Genomic DNA, 20,984 nt, shown 5'->3' with positions numbered 1-20,984 from the left:
AGTGCGATGAGATGACATAAATTTCAGCAAATCATTGACCAAGCCTTAACTCACCAGGGAAGAGACCTTTAGCCTGATCTTGCTTCTTGTTTACTTGTCTTGTTTGTTTTGGTTCTAATTAGCCGAGAACCGAATTAAAGTGTTTGTTATTTTCCATTCCAAGAGTTTTTACTTGATCATAATTTTTCAAGTATTTATTGCGCTGAAATGATAGTGTGCTTTTAGGCTGCACTCTTGCTTATGGGCCAAGAACCAATATAATTTTAATATATTAAAATTTTTAATCTAAGTAATCCAATTTATTTACAAGCGTTTCTAGAAGTAAAAAAACATCAAATCATTCTTGTTATGGAGAGTCTTCGAACTTATTTGTATATATTTGCAGGAAGTGGTAAGAATTCAAGTAAAATTTTACTACACACCACTTCCTTTTCCGTTTGATAAAGCTTTTCCGTTCGAAGGCATCGGTTGAGACCTTGCTACTGAAACTCTGCTTCTAGACGTCGCAGCCATGAGGGAAATTTCCCCTTACTGCCCGCTCTTGTGAGTAATCTATTAACCTTTAATCCAAGAAGTCTTCGCCAACACAAACTAAATCTGATGATGTAGAATTGGAGATTCCCAATATAATATATAAGTATATATAAGTATGAAATCTTATTTACTGTCAAACAACAAATAATTGCTTGCAACTCTTCAGTAATCTCATTCTGGGTGATGCTTTGACTTGTAGAAGAGGAATGTCGTCAGTAGAATGTTGATAAGAAAATTTTAAATTTTAAAAATTCCTTGAAATTGTGAAATTTAACGCCAATAAAAGAGAATTTTTCGGTGTTTATTGTCTTGTTATAAATAACATACCCTTAAGAAGTGAAAAAGATAAGTAGGATTTAATTTATGACAAGGCTTGTAAAAAGTTTTTTTCCCGTTACTAAAATAAAAATTTTTAATATAAAAATTCTGCTTTATTAAATAAAAAAAAGTGATTAACATATGAATTTATCTTATCCATAATAATATGGAGACGCCCTCAAATCAACGATTTCGTATTTGCTCCCAATTTTTGTTCCTTGACTATCGTTGCTTTCGGTATCTGAATTTTTACCACCACTGCCTCCACTTTCGGGAGGTGGAACACCTTTACCAGGATCCGGTCTACCACCTTCTGTAGATCCACCGGATGGATAGTAGCTGCCGGGATATCCATGATTGTTCCAATCTCCTGGATACCGCCATGGGCCGGGATTGTTCCAGCCAGGATTTGGTCTTTGCCAGGGTCCCGGTTGTTGCCAACCTCCGGGTCGTTGCCATCCACCCGGTCGTTGCCAACCTCCCGGTCTTTGCCAACCTCCTGGCTGTTGCCAACCTCCCGCGTAATGCCAATTATTCTGATTTGGCCACCTATCAAAATTGTTTGGTCTTTCATTTGTTCCGCCAAACACACCTTCTTCGTAAGATCCTCCACCGCTTCCCTCGTACAATTCTTCTTCATGTCGTCGACAGCTCGCTAGCGTAAACGCCAAGCCAATTAAGCATATCATAAACTGTCAGGATAAATTTAATAAAAATAGTTAATAAACGATGTTATTGGTCAGATCTTTTGTACTTACTAGCAAATTCATTTCGCTTCGAATTCAAAATGCATTTTTCAGAACGCGAATGCATGGTATTTATACCTTCATTATATATATTGAGGAGAAGATAATGACAGTTCCAGGAATATGTACTATATATTTTGAAAAACAAACAATCTTATTTTGTCTTGTATGACCGTTTGACAAAAGTTTGAAAATATCTGTATTCATCATAATCAACATTGATCAGGAAGCTTTAATTTTACCGACATCATGATTTTATGTAAAATTTCTACAGTCCTATAAAAAATGTTATATTTTTTTTTTTTGGTTTCTTTTGTAGCAATGAGAAAGAAAAGAATTCTTTTAAGGGTTTTTTGTTTTCAATATATTTTATTCAGTCGATCTTTTTAGTAACGTCCGCCGTGTCCTCCTTGCTGGCCGTGTCCACCCTGGCCAAAACCTTGCTGGCCGTATCCACCCTGGCCAAAACCTTGCTGGCCATGACCTCCCTGGCCGAATCCTTGTTGGCCATGTCCTCCTTGTCCAAATCCTTGCTGGCCATGTCCTCCCTGACCAAAACCTCCCTGGCCATGTCCTCCTTGTCCAAATCCTTGCTGGCCATATCCTCCCTGGCCATATCCTTGCTGGCCATGACCTCCATAGCCATTGGCCAAGACCACGGCGATCAAAGCAAAGAAGACAACCTGCGAGAATAAATGATAAAGAATATCTTTAAAATCTTTAAAAACCTTATAAATCCTTTAAAGAACTTACGAAGAATTTCATTTTGGTTGATTGTTTGTTTGTTTACACTGTCGAAAGCGTTCTAACTAATTCAGTGTTAAGATGGAGGGCTTTTATAGCAAATGATCGACTGCTTGCAGCGTCCGACGACAAAACAAGGTAATTAATTCAGTTGTTTGTTTTTTATTGTTCATGATTCCCTATCGAAATCTATATACCCCAAGCTGAATTCGTTTGTCGTAATTAGATTAAAAGTCTGCGATGATGCTGCAGAATTCCAGCCCGACATCGACAAGGCTGATTTCTGATCAGGGATGAGGACCTTTAGCCTGATCTTTCTTTTTCATTAATTTGTTTGCTTATTTCGGAGCTGATTAGCTAAGCGCCGATTGAAAGCTTTCTTATTTTGGATCAAATTTACAATAGTATATTAACTGGCGAATAATATTTTAAGTGTTGGAGTTGTATAGTATTCTTTTAGGCTGACTTCGTTTTTATTTACAGCGTAAAAAAATTATGATAGCTCTAAATGCATAAATAGCTTCGCGTAAAGAACTTAGAATGTATAGCTCTTTTTACTTCAACTATTTGTTTTTAAAAAGAAAGAATATGTTAACTTTAACCCTGAGCTTAATCATCAATTTATCATTAAATACAATATGATTATTGTGTTAATGTACTTAAAATTGCAGATTGTTCTTGAGTAATATTGGGCAATACACAGCTGCCTTGGCACGCTATCAATGCGTGGAAATATAAAAGAAATATTATAAAGTAATCACAACGTGGTCCTCTAAGTCGCCCATGGATTTTTCTAATCTTTTACATTGGCTTGAAGCCAGATGAGGCCGGTTTTTGCTGATACGTTCAACATCGAAGGGTTGTCAAATTTGGGCATAGGCTTCTTATCAGTGGTCAAACATTAAATCCCCAGACGTATGGAAATTTTCGCCTTTGTTTATTTTTTTTGGGTCAAATGTACTTAGGTCCGTCTGGGATTTGATAGTAAGTTGTGTTTGTGACGACATATTGAGATTGCCGCGGAGTATAAAAGAACCTCGGGGACCGAATACATCATTCAAAACAGCGAGAACAACCAAAGCATCAGCACCATGAAATTTTTGGTAAGTTCTTCAGAATCTTTAAAATGGTAGATCGACGAAACTAAGTGGTTTTCATTTTCTGGCAGATCCTCTTCTTTGCCCTCTTCGCCGTGGCGGCTGCATTACCACAATGGGGTGGAGGATTTGGTGATCAACAGCAACAGCAGCAGGGAGGATTCGGCGGTGGATTCGGAGGTGGATTTGGTGATCAACAGCAACAGCAGCAGGGAGGATTCGGAGGTGGATTTGGATTTGGTGATCAACAGCAACAGCAACAGCAGGGAGGCTGGTTTAGACGCGCTATTCACTGAATAAGAAATGCAAAAGCGCCGACAAACAAAAAACATTAATAAAAATCTGAGTTATTTTTCACACCAAAACGAATTGATTTCTTATTTTCATAAGACATTCACATAGGTTTTCAACCGCACATTTGATTTTAAGTTTTTTCTAGTCATGGTTTAGAAGGTCCATACAATGAGAAATATCATATCAAATTATGAGGTGACTTTGACGTAGACTTATGATGTGATTTCTTATAAAATTCAAGTTTTCTGAAATAACTTTTCCGGTTGAAATAAATACAAATTGGTTTTATTTTGTATTAAAATATGTTGCATCAAAATTGCCGTTAATATTACAATAACTTAGAAATTGATTAGTAGATGTTGCCGCCTTAGAACTAACAAAGTTGGTTTCTTTTCTTAAAATGAAGACAAATAATTTAAAATGTTTGCTTTCAGAAATAATTTTCATATTTTTTGTTAAAATTAAATTTTAATAATATAAATATAATAAATATTTGCACGAAAATTTAGATGTTTTTTGATTGAAAAATAAACAAAACCACAAAATAACAAAGACAAAATTCTTCATTGGCCTAATCAATGGCCTCCTCCGACTTGGCTTTTCTTTCTTCCGCCAGCTGTCCCCGTCCGTCATTCAGATCAAACCCATACTTGGGTGTGTCCAAGAGCTGGACCTCCCCCTCCGATCCGTTCATCTGGGTGGCCTGCCAGGCCCTTGTCCACGGCAAGGACATTACCGACATGACCTTAGACAGGCCACGATGGCATTCCTGTTCCCGATCACGGTCCCAGTCCAATTCACGCCTACTTCCGCTACCCGTCTCCCTATCTTGCGGCAACAGTAGTTCCTCGCAGCACAGCATGGAGACCATCAAGTGCTCTGCAAATAGGGCGTGCCTCCTACGTTGACTACTGACCAATTCTGGGTCCTGGCACCGAAGCTCCTGTTGCGCGATCCATTCCAGCAGTAGATACTGCTGCGGTTGTTCTGTCGGTGATTCTACGACAGTCACGCTGAGGGTCGGGGTATCATTATTGGCTACCTCCTCTGTTGGCTCAATATTGCTGGCCAGCTGGGGATCGGCGAGCCAAGGGCCAGTCGACAACTGTAGGATCACACCGGATCTCCTTGACTGCGCCTGTTGAGGCTGCTGCTGCTGCTGCTGTGGTGATTGTTGCTGCTGCTGCTGTAATTGGCGACGTCGTCGGATGCGATTTCGGGCAATTATCCGGCGCAGTGGTGGTGTGTCGGGCTCCAGCAAATTGGCATGATCGATATGGTTGAGCAGTAGGTGGCGCGATAGGTTGCGAATTGCTATTAGCTCGATGCCCGGAAGGCCGGCACACATGGGGCAAACCACATGGCCATCGGCCAACCGATGTTGCCCACAGACGTGCTCGATAAACCGCTTAGCCGTGTGCCCAAATTGGCCGCAATACGGACAGGTGAAGCAATTGGGCAGGTGCACCAGCTCCGGCACTTCGCCGTTTTGGAGCAAATCATGCTCCCGATCGTCCTGGTCGAGAATCAGTTGCATGGGGTGATCGATGCGATGGTATAGCGTCTCCACCTGCTGGTCGTAGCAATCGCCGCACAGGTCATAGTTCGCGCAGCGTAAACACCGAAAGCGACGTCCTGAGAAATTCTCCCTCTGACAGCCGTCACAGCAAATGTTCCGGTGGCCCATCGTCGATCCTTGCTTAAACTTTGGTCGAAAAACTATGCAAAAGGGTTTGGAATTTCTACTATTCGAATCAAAACAATGACATTTTTTCCTCAATATGCTCGGATGTTGACTTTATAGTTTTCGATATTTAACTAGCTCATATCAAAGAGCCTTCTCGGCACTGTAATATTTTTTGTTATCTGTAATAAGTTTCAATACACGTGTCGGGCTTACAAACGATAACAGTAAAATATATTTGCCCAGCCCGTCCGATAAGAAACTTAATAATCCTATTGTTGACCTTAAAATCAACTTTATCTCGAGTCAGAAAAAAAGCAAGCCTCCTGAAAGCGAATAGCTGATAGTAAGTCAAAAAACATGTTCCATTATCATCAATGATTTCACTTAAGAAATAATCTTTAAATATTTAAATCTGCTCAAGCATTTTTTTTTATTATTTAAGTTTTCAAAATAAATAATCGTGAAATTATAATAAAATTTTGTGTGGGAATAATCTTCCAAGAAATATACTTATATATATTTATTTAATTAGGCACCCAGTCAGTAATGGGTTAAGCACATTGGTTCTAAATGTGGCAGTTGTTCCCTTCGTGGTTCTCCTGTCTCTGTCTCTTTTTCACTCTCCATCTCGCTCTGTTCTTTTCAATTTTCCAAGCTGGGTGCGCGGCAATTGTAATGGAAGTCTTCCGGCTTCGTGCACCTCCGCCTGAGTCCCTCACCCTTTTCGGAGTCCATCCTGGTGGATACAATGCACGCAGAAAAATAAAGGCACAAAATTGAGAAGCTCAGCTCATACTTTGGGAAAATATTATTTTTTGTGATTTTCTTCCTAGAAGAGTTAAAAAAAAAAAACTTTTAATTTGAAAATGTAAAATTCTATAATGAAAAATAATAAGTAAACATGATTTTTTCGAGTACATGACCAGAGCTCCTGTATCTGCAATGGTGTTGGTAATTATTTTATGGAGTGTGGCGAACGGGAGGCATTCTCTTCGCCTGTATGTGTGGGCAACTTATGTTTACCAAGTGCGAAAGTGGAAACGTGCTGCAAACATGAAGTCCTGCCGCCACCCCCTCACCTAGTGTTTTACGCTTTATAATAGGATTTGAATACAATGGCATTGTAATGAAAAGTGCAGCAAACGATGGTCTACAGACGGTCTCTCTGTAGCAAGTCGAGTTCTGCGGTTGGTTCTTTGGACTCCGGCAAGTTCTGCGATTGCGATACCAACGCTTCTCCGCCGGCTGTCCTCTTTTGGCCAGGAACAAGCCAAACAGCTGTTTCGCCTTTGTCTGTCCGTATGTCTGTGTGTCCGTCCGTCTGGCCATGTAATTTCAGTTGGTAATTAAAAGTAAAGCAAAAGGCAAACTGCAGCAACTGCCGCACATCAAGTTACCGCTTCACACGTATGTATGTCCGTGTGTTCTCTAATGCCAAAGCAGTCTTCTAAGTGCTCCACATTGGTTTTTATTCGAAAATGCTGCTTTTAAAGGTGTCCCGTTTAAGGCCGGTGTGGGAAATCTCTTTATACACTTTAGTATTCCCAATAAAGGTACTTGGATTTTTGTGTTATTTTGTTTGCTTTTATAAAAAAGTTTAGAAACTTCCTAATCGCCTGAAAACGTTTGAAAGCCTAATTAGATATGGTCGAAATATTTTTTCCGACAATTTAAAAAACGAAAAGAAAGCCCATCAATCAACTTCCGTCGACCTTTGTTGATTAGTTTATCAATTAAACGTAATTGAAATTTTATATTCATTAGCCTTTCAAAAGGGTGTCGTTAAGCTCGCTTCAATTGTGCTAATTAATGGCAAGCCTGTCTGAGAAGTTCCCAGTGAAAATGCACAGCCATAAGCGATTTCGAAAATCAGGCGTCCTAATGAAAATTACAAGGCATTGGCCCATTAAATATTTGGTAGGTAGAGGGATACGAGGAATGGATTCTTCTAATTGCACTCCGAATTTCCTTCTTTGGCAGAAGCTGTCAATGAAAATTCGTTCTTTGGCCTCTTTTATTTATGTTAATTCGTTTGCCTCGATTTCAGTTTCCTTTTTTTTTCTTTTCGCAGCGTGACGATATGCTCAATTGCTTTTGTAATCAATCAAAGTCAAAAGCGCAAAATGTTACTTACATATACGTATTGGGTGGCTATAAAGGGGCATTTCCTGATGGGATCGGAGGATGTGGAGGTTGAGGATGGGTTCGAGAGTGCAGCCAGGAAGCCCGGGGCGGAAACTGGATTGTCATGTGTGTGCTCGCGGGTCTCTCGATGCTAGATGCTCGATGCTGGATGCTCTTTGCTCGTATTTTGTGTTGGTGTTTGACGTGACACTTGAGCGACACTTGAAGCCCGATAATTGATATTGTGCAGCCCGAGGATGGGTTTACGGATGTGGGTTACGGATGGAGTGGGCGTGACCAAGTGCCTGGGTACGGCAGCATCGGATTCTTGTAATTGTCGCTGACACATTTTCGTGGTTTAGTTGCGGGTTGAAGCCGCTGATAAATCTAAAGGGATGTCCGTCAATCAGTGGTTAAGTCTACAAAAGAAAACAATTCAAAAGATAAGGGATAAGAATAATCTTAAGAGTGTTATCTTAATAAGGCTTAGCTGAGGAACATAGGACGGCTTATCAATTTTGTTGATAAAGGTTTTGTGTTCTTTGAATAGCTACAAACACAGCCAAACAAAATACTTTTCATGAAATACACCCAGTAATTTCCGTTTAAATAACTTAAGAAAAAACTTCTGAAAGACATAAAAAGTTTCAACCTGCAGAAAATAGCTCCCGACCTTAGGTTGTTTAAGTCTTGTGGATTTCGAAACCGTCTGTTGAATTTGGTCAATGTGTCAACTGCCGCACACTTAGTGTCAACTGCAGGAACATTCAGGGCTCCTGGCCCCTTAGGAAAGCCACCAGATAATTGTTAACCATTAAGTCGCACCGCAAATCAAGTGCAGCAATTGCAACTGGACTGCAATTCATTTGCGGCATGGATCATTAAAGGGTGCAAAGGGCCGAGAACTTTGGACCGGAGACAAACCGCACGCAAAGTTGCCAACGTGGCCGAAACAGACGTTACCGCCGGAACCAGTCCGGGCCAAAACAAACCGACCGCCAGCCCCTCAGGCCAACCAACGATGCTAAAAAGCTTCAACCAGAAAGTTTGTGAGCATAAAGAGTTTCCAGCCAAGTGATGGATGGAGTGAATGAGCTGGCATGGTAATGGGTACAAAAAGGATTGCCGAATGGTTTCACGCTGCTTTCAGATCCATTAAGCATTCAATGCCAATCCGGTGATGATAATAACGAGTTTGGGAATGAGAATGATGAGTGCCAGAGCGCTTTGAACTTTATCCAGGAAGGCTGACGTGCGTCTCAACTATTTCGCATTTGGAATATTTAATGTACTGAATTTTGAAAACATTATCTGTCATTAGTGTCAGAAATTATGGCACATCCAGCAAAATCCTTTTAACGCCACGGCCCAGGACTATCTACTTCTCGGCGACAGTTGATAAGTCGATTCAGTTAATAATGTCAGGCCTTCAAATGAGCAGATAACAGAGCTGACATCTATTAGACGACTGCGAGACACTTTTCATCCAGCCATCCTGCCAGCCTTCCAGACCTCTTTCTCATTAATATTAATTTATCAGTTGAGTACATTATTTATGAAATTTTATCATTTTGTTGTAATTAAGCTGCGCTCACGGGGTCTATGACATTTTAATTAAAGCCAAACCAAAAGCCGCAGTCTAAGAGAGCCGCCGCCATGGAGCACCGAGAAAAAAAACCGAAAAAGATAAACGCCCCAGTCGAATGTCTCTTGAAATTATTATCATCACACCCACGAAGGCAAACATGGCTAAAAAAAAAAGAACAGCAAGTAAAGAAAGCAAAAGTTTGGCGACAATCCCGACGCACTTTTATGGCACGGCTTTTGGCTGCGAGTGAAAATGAAGATACGAGAAAGTCCCGACCCGACCCCAAACTTGGTATCAGTGTCATGAGTGGAAGCAACCTAGAGATGGTACAAGGCAAAACTAGTCTAAATGCAAAGAGAACATTGTACAGAAAAGGTTAGGGTTAAGGCTAAGACCTAAAGCATTAGGAAATGGTTTATATTGTTGTATAAGATTCAGAGAAAGTCTTTAAAAAAACAAAGATAAAAAGTAAATTTAAAGGTTTAAAAACCTTTATAAAAGAAACAACCTGATTTTTTTGGATTTTTCGTTTTTAAAAATTTTAGATTTATGGAATTTAAAGGCCTTGTTTTTCTTGATGTTTCTCTTAAGGAGTTTCCATCTCTACCGTGAAAACTTTGGCATGTGTGAGAGTGTACTTTTCTGCTTAAAGTATGATTGCAAGTGTGAAAATATATATGCTAAACGTGCCCGAACGCCCCTCGTCGTCTTTTGCCGTTGCGCTTCATGCGTTTTTGTTTTATGACGCGGCGACGTGCTCGGAAAATGAAAAGCACTTGACGCGCCAAAGTGCTGAACTTGGCGGTCCTCCACTTGGCGCTACGTCCGTCCGTCCGCCGGTTCATCAGGCCCCAAACCAACCGACTCACAGTTGGTCCACACATGCTAAATCGTAAAATGCTCCATTCTTTCCTTCAGTTTTTCCTTCAGTTTCTTTACTGTTAAAGTTTTTATACTCTTTTTTTTGGTGGGGTAAGTAAAAAATTTCTAAAAACATATCCAAGCTTTAATCAAGTTTAAGGTATTAAATTTGATTTAAAATACTTTACTATTTTTTAAAAAATCTTTTAAATATAATTTCTCCAATTAGTTGGAATATTAAAGATTGATTTTCTTAAGACCGATTTGGTAAGAGTATTTCCCAAACGATATGAAGGACCAAAATCAGTTTCTACTTTTTCCCGTTGCCTTATTTTTTATGCGACGTGCGCTCGCCTGTAAATGGGTTTCTCCTTGGCTTCCATTACTTCTATTCCATTCTCATTTGTTCGAACAATTTAAGAAATTGTCGCCCTGTCTTGGCCCAGCATCCTGGCCACTACCTCCTGGCATAAAAAACACTATGCATGTGTGAAGTTTATAGTAAATAAAGTATGATTGTCTATTGTCAATGCTCGTTGTTTTTGTGGTTTATAAAAATTCAACACTCTATTTGCTGCTCGTCGTTCGGTCGCTCCCTCTCAGTTAATTTCATTTGATTTATATGGATTGTACAAATGGAAAATGGAAAATGGTGGTGCAAGTGGAAATGGTAGTGGAAAGGGAAATGTGAAACGGGAATGGGAATAAGAATGAGCTTGGCTTTGGATGTTGGGGTTAAGCCGTGTTCTGTAATCGCTCTTGTTGATGACGCTGATTCTGGATGCTATTGTGGTCAATAAATTACCAGCTGTGCAGAAAATCCTTTCACGCTTTTGTTCCTTTTCACACATTTGAAGTGCACTTAATGCTTTTTGCATGCACAATTCGCAATTAATTAAAACAATTATGTAGGCAGTAACACGGCAACAACAACAACAACATCGACTACAAGTAACAGGAACAGGAAAAAGGCAAACAAGAGGCCAGTTAAAATTACAAAATCCAACGAGAAAAACGAAAATTGTCTGCGGTAAAATGTCATGTCGCCTGTCAACCACACATTCCCAGTTCGAGTATTATGCAATTATAAAAATGAAAGAACAGGTTTGGTTAAATTTACAAGCCACATCCGACAATTCTTACACCTTGCTTCTTCAGTCAAACTTAAAAATCCAAAATGGAGAGAAATAGGCAAGTTTTGAATACAAAAGATATGCAATTGTTTCTGTACCTCATGACGACAACGATATCGCTAGTGTGGATCATGGAAAACGATGCAACCCCATTGATGTCATTATTGGATGGCACCATCCTTGAGACCTACAATCGTTCAACAGGAAATTATGAAGATACAAGACGAACCGAAATTGGAAACACCTCTAAAGTAATACCCACTAGATTAAGTAAAATGTTGAACCGAACAGATCAGGATATACGATATAGAATAATGTCCTACGAAGAGGAACGAAAAAGAATTAAGAGTTTATGGGATCCCGTTCTTAATCAAAGCTACGATTTTACTAGCCCTATGGATTATGACAACTCATCTGAAATAAAACCTTTTAGAATAAGTAAAAAGTTATATCTGCATGATCAAGAAAGCACACCTCAAGATATCTCAGAAGAAAAAGAACCAAATTGGACTGAGAACTCACTGTTCACTGTTCTTAATGAATATCCCAACTCAAGGGTCCGAGATAACTATTATGACGGAAATCTAACGAATGAAAATGATATTAGACATCAAAATGATACAGAACTTATTCAGATTTCACGAACTGAGGAAGATACGATTTCCAACTGGGATGACTCTTTAGATAATTTTTTTAACGAGCATGAAGTTGACGAAGAAAAAAATGCCAGGCAAATGGACGATTGTTCGAAGATTGATAAATAGAAGGTATCGACTAAGATTGAACATATTCTTAAACAAAAATATTATTTACGGAGAAAGATGTTCCATTTTCACTACCCTGCCTCGCTTGGGATATATTGATTTTGTGGTCAATCTTACGGTGGATACCAATGATTATTTAATTAAGGAATTTATTACAGCTGTCAACATTAAAGATCCGGGCTGGGGGTACACAAATAATCTACGATCACTTTTGCGAAGTAATGGCATACTAGATCAACGACTTTACTATAACCGTGGTTTTTTTTACCGCACTTCGGCTACTTTCTACAGTACGGAACATAAGTACATTATTGGCATGATAAGTGCACTGAAAAGAAGGAGTTTGCTAATGTCACGGGTGGTGCGAAAAAGAATTGAGGTACAGAAGCCACCGGGTGTGGACTGCCTGCCATCTTTGCATTTAGAATTCTGCAGTAATCCTGAAGAGCCAGTTGAAGTGTCGCCATTGGGGCACATGGAATTTTTTGCAACGATTGGTGATGAGTGTCATATAGCTGAGCTAAAAAGTATCCACTGGGGCTTTTATGATACCGAAGAGATTAGTAAGCCAGTTAATTTACAACTATTACTACTAATAATATTAATAAGCGTATTTTTCGGCCTTAGATTCTATCGCTCATGTGAAAGATGCCGCAGGGCTCGTAGTGAAGTTACTACCATACAAGCTCAATTTCGTATACGATGCGGATAAGTCAAGAATCTTTATTTTGCGGGGCAAGGCAAAGATAAATGACATCACAACTGTAGCTCGTGTGAGTGGATAAGGTCTAGGAGAAATGTATAACCCCTCAGACTTCGATCTTCATTTCAGTGCTATGTGACGTACAAAACACCCGAATTAGAGCCAACAATCAAGGGCAACGAACGTCGCAATGTCGACATACGAAAATCGTTCTCCCTCGATGGTTCCAGCTCCAAAGACAGAGTCAGGATTTTTGAAACTCTTGACTCCAAGGATTTCTTTTGGAGCTGTCAAAGTGTAGACGATCCAGCGAACCCATATTGCCATAGAGATATGTCTATGAGTAAGCATTAATATTTGATTAAAATTTATTGATAAATTGATGTTTATTTACTGTATTTAAAGGACCCAGCTTCAAAATGCCGCCTTATGCTCTGAAGGAAGGAGCTGCCTATGAATTCAAGTTGACCGTAATTTCGCGACATGACCCACAAAAACGAAAAACCTTCTCCCAAATTGTTAAGGGTATCACCAAAAGTGCCTTCACTCCCGAAATCCTTTGCCGAAGAAACTGTTATATGGGCGTTTATGCCCCGGTGGACAGTGTCCATCTGATACCCAAATGTGATGACTGCCCAGGAAAGATTCAAAAATATGAGTGGTGGGTGATGGTGAAAGGAGAGCGACCATATCTGGAATCGCGGTACAAGTATCTGATTCTACAGCACAGTGAGGCTCATCTATCCATTCGTCTGAAGGTGTTCCTGAAAGGCAATAGGTGGGCAGAGGCCTTTTACACTCTGCGTCGGAACGATGGACCTACCAAGGGAACATGCGATATACTGCCAACTATTGGCCTCGAGAGCTTGACAATATTCGAGATCGAATGCCTGGGCTTCGAGTCGCCTCACTCCCCTCTAAGCTATCGTTTTACAGTGCCTACGGGTGTTGTGGCTTCAAATGTTCCATATACGAAATATCATCTCACCCTACCTGCTACCAAATCGCTCTCAATTTCCATATGTGATACCCTAGATATGTGCGTGGACGAAAAGCTTAATCTCCTTGTGTTGCCAATAGATATTCGATTTGTAGGTACGGTTTCCCAAGTAATGGCGGATGTGCCGAAAATGTTTAAGCATGGTCACTGGAATAAAGCGTATACCAGGGCAGTAGTGGCCACCAAGTGGATAAGTACATCGAACGATGGAAGCGACCTCTATTCTCCTTTAAGGAATGAACAGGGCTCAACGGGCTCACAGCTGGAGCAGCTTAGCTCGCTGGCCACTCACATGTTGACCAAGCTGACGCCAATCGATTATAAAGATGCCATTATAATGGGTGAACTTTTCAGTCAGATTAGCGATGTCTTTACAGCTCTCCTTTCGGAATTTGAATGGCTGCATAGAGATGCCTACTACTCATTAACAGCCGCACATATGTACTTTATGTCCATTCTTGGCAAGAAATCGGAGCCTCATTCACTGGCCATGTGCAAGACCTATGATCCAGAGTGTTTAAATTTTGAGAGACTTGACTTTGAGACGAATTTCGAAATCGAGTTTGATCCCCTGATTCTACTGCGCATAAATAGCTGGATGATGAACACATGGTACCTGTATAAGTGCGTCTACTTTCTAGGCGTCCTGGCCACCAAACGGCATCATCCTTACGATGACGCCTTGAACATCCATATGGGCGGCATTGCATATCAGGTAGAAGTATTATTTTAAATTACATCCTAAGTTTATATAAAAATATTTTGCACTTCTTCTCCCAGATAAATGTAACGGAGGTAACGAATAACGCCAAAAAGATCACCCTGTCAACAATCGACAACATACACGTAATACAGTTATCGAAAAAGCTCCTCTTTGAATTGAAAAAGAACCTGAATCATAGCACTATTCTGTTCCAGACTATCTCGCAACAGAACCACCATAATATATTTTGGTGGTATCCGGATCCATTGCCCTCCAAGACCAGCGTTCTTATCATGCATGCCTACAGTCCCGTTCATTTCTTTGTGAGCGCAGCAGAGAACTCATTGGACAATCCCTTGGTGTACAAAACAAACATTAGCCTGTTTAATGATGAGTCCTTGAGGCATTGGATGGCCAACAGTAGTATCCAGAACAGTTCCGAAATCCACATATATAGCTTGATGCTGAACACCAAGGCCATGTTGGCGGTGCGAATTGTTAGTTGTTCGGAGCTGATGTACGTTAAGATGAGATTGCACAGGTGGCCAACGCTTAACCAGATAAGGCAAAGGGCTTGTCATATTACACCCCGATATGAATGGCAAACGCATTTGGATGGCCAACTCATGTAGTCGGAGCCGGGCATATGTAGCCATTCATAGACCAGGTATTATCGAAGATTCACAGAAAAAGGTGATAAGGATGCGAGCGAATAAATATAAGGAGTTTCAGGAACGAGAAAACGAGCGATGGAAGAAGAAACAACAATTAAATTACTCGATACTCCTGGAGATATATCAGTGCAACTTCTGGAAGAATCGTTCGTTGGACCCCGGCTGGAGCAAGGAATTTTGCACGACAACCTTTGAGCACAGCTATGGGACATCCGTTCAGTGTACCTGCCACACCTTGGGCACATTGTCCTCACGCATTTTTCCCATCTCAGCGGAATTGATTGTGGAGCATATACCCGTACCTGAAATGTTGATATTTTTGATAGTGCCTTTAATATTCCTACTGCTCTTTGTGTTGCTGATCCTAAAGTGCGTTTTTAACTTGGACTATATAAGTGCCCATCTCAGGGAGCCGAGCATGCTGCACTGCGAATCGAACAAGGGAAAAGTGGATCGTTGGCAAAGCGATGGACCCGAGATCCTCCTTGTGATTAGAACTGGTGGTCAGGAGTTTGCGGGCACTACATCGAATATTAAATTCTACTTCAAGTCGCGGAGTCATCCGCAGACATCGTATCAAATCACCCAGGATCCTGGACATCCGAAATTGGTAAGGAATAGCACCAATATATTGGTGGTTCCTAGAAGCACCATCTATATACCGACCCGTTTGTCCCTGGGCATCACTAGGAATGGCCGGTATCCATCATGGTATTGTCGGTCCGTGACAGTGCTCGATCTGGAGTTGAATATCGAACAATTGTTCGTTGTCGAGAGGTGGATTGAGCGGGGTCACACCCATTTCATGAGATCAAAATATTTCAGCTTTGGTGCCTATCATAAGTTTCCGAAGTACACGTGGTGCAAGCGCTTTAGGATTCACGTAGAGAAGTTATATGTCAGTTGGTTTATGATTAATGCGATCACGGGACCCTGGCACACTGACGTTGGAGGTATTACCATGAATCGCTTCGAACGCACCTGCGTGTTGATCTGTAAGACTGCTACCACATTGGCTGTGGTCACCTTGTACTTTGGTAAGAGCACTGTGGAGTCCATTCAGGAGGAGACACGGCAGAACATCGATCATAATCTTAAAATGAGCCTGGTTGCTGCCTTGGCCTTCTACGCATTTATCGTCGGCACAATTATACATTTTCTGTTTGAATTCGTTATATTACGTTGGCTTTGGCCACAGGTTTAGTTCATTGTCTCAATAAAAGCTACGTTTTATTGATTTGCAAGGATTGGTTGATGGATTTATTCATTCATTTGCCATATATAGACGTAACGACTGGATTTTGCTAGCAAGTTTTTAAATTGAAATACCCCCAATTAGCACTCGAAGGGCTCTCCGCCTTCTGTTCTAGCCACTGTATCCGACCGGGCCTGGCCTAATGGATTTTTCCACGCCTAATTACCATTACTTAGCCGAGAAAGGGGCAAGAAAAAAAAAACACAGACACCAACGTAAAAATTGCATTAAAAATTATCGCTTTTTTTTAGAAACTATGCTTTTGGTATATTATTTTTTGTAACTTTAGTGTGTATGCAAATGGAATTTCATAGTCACCATTAACACCTTTTTGCACTGTCTCTCCTTCACACCTGTTTCTTGTGGTCCCTGCCATTTTTTTTTGTTCGCATATTTTATGTGACGTTGGGTGAAATTTAAAAAAAATAAAAATGCATTTAATTAAATGCCACACAAATGCTGCGAAAAACGTTTTCAACGTGTGATATTTTATGCCAGAAGTCGGTTTCTTTTTTCCTTTTTCTTCCCTGCTGATGTTCTCGTTTCTCATTGTCGTGGGGACAGTCGAAAAATGCATTTTCATAACGTTACTGGGCATTATAAATGTGTTAAGTTGGGGCGGAATGGGTCGTGAATAGTTTGCCTTTTGAGGAAATATTTCAGAATGTCCGAAAAATAAGACTTTGGGTAAAGTGTTGAGCTTAATCAGTAAAGTTTAAAGTTTCCTAAATGTTAAAAAGTAAAGAAATTATTAAATGGCTCTGAAAACATAGATCTAATATCCAAATTGACCTAAACTATTGATAACAGCTGTAAATCTGTTGGCAATTTCGATGCATTTCAATCATCCACTTCAGTATTCAGCCTTGAGGCTGTAACGCATTCGTGGATTTTGGAAATTTTAGGCAACAGCTCAATCTGCAACCAGTTCCGATTTTGGCTTACTTTCTAGTTAGGCATAGATTTGCAGTTCAACCCACCCATTTGCCTGGAGTGATTTCATCTTTTTTTTTGTGTTTTGTGAATGTCGTACAGAGGATGCAACGAAAATTGTACTGAGGGCACGGACATTATTCTCTTCACTCTGCCAGAAGCCCAAGGAGACGGCATACGCAGCTGAATTTGTCATATTGTAGTTCTTTGGGCTGCAATGCCTGTCCTGTGTGCCCGCTACTAGGAAAGTTTAAACTGGGCATATTTGGTGAGGGAACTAAGGAGGCATAGATATTCTAAATACTAGACTAATAAATCCACCAAACTCATTTTATTAGGCTAATAGGATCTCCAACTGACGGAATATTAATTTTACATTGCATTTTAAACCAAGTAAAAAATTTCTTCATAATTATGTATTCCTTTTATAAAAATTGTAATAAAACTTAACAAATAGAAATCGAAAAACTGTGTAATAGGTATCAGAAAACCGTATAAACCTATCATTGTACTTGATTTTTTTTTCTGTTTATGCGTTTTTCTGGAGCCACAACCAGCCGACAAAATTGCAGCCGACAGTTTGGCACATTCCCATTTCGAGGAGCTGGCATAACAACGCCCACTTTTTGGCCACTGTTTGCATACGTGCCCGTTGTGAAATTGCCTGGGCGCACTCCTCAAATCATTGGCCGCTGCCACGCCCACCGCCTACCGCCTACCACCTATCGTAGCCTGTGGGAGCGCAACATGTTAGTGACACAATCGAAATGGAAAACGACATGGAACATGGCAACAATAACGAGCGGCAATAACAAACAGCTTCGAATTTTCACCCGGCCATGAGACAGGTAAGAAAACCAAACGGAAATTGAAGTGTGAAGTGTGTGAGTAGATTAGTTATCCTGAGAATTGTTGCCGTTTGGCAAATTTCCTTCTGATTTGCGGCACTCACTCGCCCTTGGACGACACCTTTCAGCTTATGCAGCTTGCACAGTTTTCAGAGTCAAGCAGAAAAAGATTTCGCCCTCGGGGCGCAAACACCAAAAATGAAATTCAAAGAGAAGTTTTCTGTTTGGTGCATAAGCAGCTCTGGCAAATCTCCCGAGGATAGCTACCTGTATGTATATATATATCGGTGGCAGTTTTTACTTCAACCCTATATTCGTTTTCCCACCCATTTCCCAGCGGTTTGTTTACACTGGCAACGACGCGACACTGCGGTGGCACATAGGCAAATGCTGTTGCAGAAACTTAAGTTGAGCCAGGTAAATGTTCAGATTGAGTGACTGTCAGATGAGTTCTCTTTCAGTGGGATTAGTAGACATAGCTGAAAGCTTTTAAGTTTTTAATTATAACTTATAGAATTGAGAAAAAAGAATAAGAATCAAGAAACATTAAGGGTAATTCAGATTCAAAATAAAAATGATTCTTAAGTTAGATACACAAAGTTATTGATTCTATTTATCTATTTAATATTAGTCCTGCGTTTTCTTTTATTTAATTATTACTTAGCGAACAATCAAAAAAACTTTTAAAATTTGTCACTAAGAAAGTGAACTGCAGTCATATGGCCAAAACCAAACTGCTCATGCAGAACGTCGCCAGAGTCGTCGTGTTTGGAATTCCCAGTTTTCCAACTTCCTATTCCCAATCCACCGACGCTCTCTACGGCGCATTGCACATACCGTGTGCCGTGTGGTGCAGTTGAGTTTCGTTCACGGTATTTTGCCTATAAAATTTTCAAGAATTCGTTGTGTCAATTGTGTACCCATACCCTCTACCTCCCTCAGCCCTTTGCCTGTCTGTACTGACTTGTCTAGTTGGCAAATACCTTCTTACAGCCTTAAATTTTGCTTAACAAATTGGCATTTTTATTGTGACGGAACGGAGGGCTTTAAGCCAAACACAGAAGTCGTTTGCAGCTACATTTTGCGCGAAATTGTGGCTGTAGATGAAAGCAAACCATCATGTCTGCATTACATGGGGCGTATGCGTAATTTCGGATGCAGTAAAAATCCAGCTGCAGATGTTTCGAAGCACGAAATTAATTACGGAAAATAAGTACACACATACGCGGACGGAGACTGACGCATAATAAGGAAAAGGACCAACACAAGGAACAGCGCCGGAATAATAATAATAAGTAACAAAAATAAACTTTACACGCCCAAGAAAAGCAGCAAAAGGAAAAGCAGAAGCAGTAGGAGCCAAGAGAAGCAGAAGTAGCAGTGGCTATAAACAAGCATATGCTAAGGCAGAAGGCATAAAAATAAATCCGAAGAAGGGAAAACTTTTTGATATTATCTGACTACGTTCGTGTGAGTGTGTGTATGTGTGTTAGGATGGATGTGGCAGTGTGTGTGTCTTGCAGATCAAACTCAGTTGCCTAAGTATCCGTCAAGAAGGACTGAATAAAGGCTGTGCATCTGACAGCTGTCATAAAGTTTACTTTTAAATATTAAATCTATCAATAAAATGTATTGTTTCGATTTCAAACTAAACTATTTTAATAATTAACGTTATCTTCAGCTATTCTTATTAAATTTAATAATATGGAGCCACTTTTAGACAAGATTTCTATCTTAGTCATAGTATTTCCTTTGTCTTGCCTTTCATCTTGACCTGTTTTCCTTATTCTTATTACTGGGTTTTTGCCTTTTAAGCATTTTATTTCACTGGCCAAAGGCAAAGGCCGAGCTCAGAGCTTAAGCATAAAATAAAGGCAGCAATTAGTGCTAAATAAAGAAATCATAAAGTGTAAATAATATTTTTCCAGCGCAAATGAAAAGCAAGCAGGGCAAGCCACAAGACGCCATAACAGGCCTGGACAGAAAATACGTATTATTTACGGCTGTCATTGTTTTGGCATTTAAAGAGAGAGAGAGCGAGTGGAAAACTCTTTGGCCGACAGCTAGCCATCAGTTTGAAAGCCATTAGTTGTTACACAAAATATTTAAAATAAAAGGCAGAAATTTGTCTAAGCCCATACCCTGGCAAATGGGCATGAGTGATGAGCAAGGAGTGGTCATTTCCTTTTCTTTATTAATTGCTATTAAACTTTAAAGTCTAATATCTCAATTCTGATTGACATTTTAGTAAGCCTTTTGTATAAATTTTTCTTATAATAATTTCCTGTGAAAGCTTTCTCGGCTCGTTTGTACATTTGCCAACCGACTTGTCTTCATTCGAACCGAAATAAATCTCAGAGAGCACATGCGAAATGCATTTCCTCATGCACAATCTAAATGAATTTATGACTACAATTCACAGAAACTCAATAAAATATGACTGTTAACTGTGAATTTGTCCTCCATTCAGATTGCATGCATAAAACCATCAGGGAAACCACCGAAATAAAAAAATCCTTAGATATATATATATAGTCTATCTGTAGAGGAGGAGCGTACAAGGTAAGAGTATGTCTCTTGGCTTTACTTGGCGAGTGCGAAGGGGGGGATGGGGACAATTCCTGGCGGGAATCACGTAACGAAGTGCATTGTTAAAATATAATAAAATTGCAATTTTGCGTTCATGTTGCAATGTGGCGTCATATCCTTTTTCCTTTAATTTTTCACGAATTCGCCATTTCGTAGTTCCGAAAAACTGAAACTATCCAACACTCCGGCACTCCGTATCCCCTCCCGACCAGTCCTTGGTCTTTTTTTTGTGGTGAGGGGAGGGGGCGCAACATCCTCCAGCTTTCTATGCACACTCCATAGATTTTAATGCAATTTTCTCAATGGCGGGCGGTGGGTGGCTGGCCCTGCCCTAGCAGCCCTAGCAGCCTTTCTGCGTTTGTTTGAGTGTACATATTTTTATTTTCGCC

The 20,984-nt window shown here is 40.2% G+C and overlaps 4 protein-coding genes across 4 annotated transcripts; 2 read left to right on the top strand and 2 right to left on the bottom strand.

Annotated features, from left to right (window-relative positions):
- Positions 1-958: 958 nt before the first annotated feature.
- On the bottom strand, positions 959-1,931 carry LOC108105741. Its single transcript, XM_017212457.2, has 2 exons — positions 1,611-1,931; positions 959-1,544 (listed from the first exon to the last, which is right to left on the bottom strand). The coding sequence occupies exon 2, from the start codon at positions 1,490-1,492 to the stop codon at positions 1,031-1,033; it is 462 nt and encodes a 153-aa protein (XP_017067946.2). The 5' UTR covers positions 1,493-1,544; positions 1,611-1,931; the 3' UTR covers positions 959-1,030.
- A 1,421-nt stretch (positions 1,932-3,352) lies between these two features.
- Positions 3,353-3,735, top strand: LOC108105898 (heterogeneous nuclear ribonucleoprotein A1). The gene is made up of 2 exons (XM_017212681.2): positions 3,353-3,445; positions 3,511-3,735. The coding sequence occupies exons 1-2, from the start codon at positions 3,434-3,436 to the stop codon at positions 3,733-3,735; spliced, it is 237 nt and encodes a 78-aa protein (XP_017068170.2). The 5' UTR covers positions 3,353-3,433.
- On the bottom strand, positions 3,724-5,553 carry LOC108105897 (E3 ubiquitin-protein ligase KCMF1). Its single transcript, XM_017212680.2, has one exon. The coding sequence runs from the start codon at positions 5,418-5,420 to the stop codon at positions 4,305-4,307; it is 1,116 nt and encodes a 371-aa protein (XP_017068169.2). The 5' UTR covers positions 5,421-5,553; the 3' UTR covers positions 3,724-4,304.
- A 5,617-nt stretch (positions 5,554-11,170) lies between these two features.
- Positions 11,171-16,223, top strand: LOC108105728. The gene is given in 7 exon segments (XM_041818653.1): positions 11,171-11,683; positions 11,811-12,453; positions 12,518-12,663; positions 12,723-12,936; positions 12,999-14,308; positions 14,374-14,883; positions 14,885-16,223. Coding segments are annotated over 7 exon segments (4,626 nt in total). The 3' UTR covers positions 16,175-16,223.
- The last annotated feature ends 4,761 nt before the right edge of the window (positions 16,224-20,984 follow it).

The sequence above is a fragment of the Drosophila eugracilis genome, unplaced genomic scaffold, assembly GCF_018153835.1.
Source record: "Drosophila eugracilis isolate 14026-0451.02 unplaced genomic scaffold, ASM1815383v1 contig_353, whole genome shotgun sequence".
Classification (NCBI taxonomy): Eukaryota; Metazoa; Arthropoda; class Insecta; order Diptera; family Drosophilidae; genus Drosophila; species Drosophila eugracilis.
Note: the sequence above shows the minus strand (reverse complement) of the source record. Positions and strands in the feature narration are given on the sequence as shown.

Coding starts and splice junctions, on each gene's coding strand:
- LOC108105741 (XM_017212457.2), bottom strand. CDS start 1,492: ATGAAGAAGAATTGTACGAGGGAAGCGGTGGAGGATCTTACGAAGAAG.
- LOC108105897 (XM_017212680.2), bottom strand. CDS start 5,420: ATGGGCCACCGGAACATTTGCTGTGACGGCTGTCAGAGGGAGAATTTC.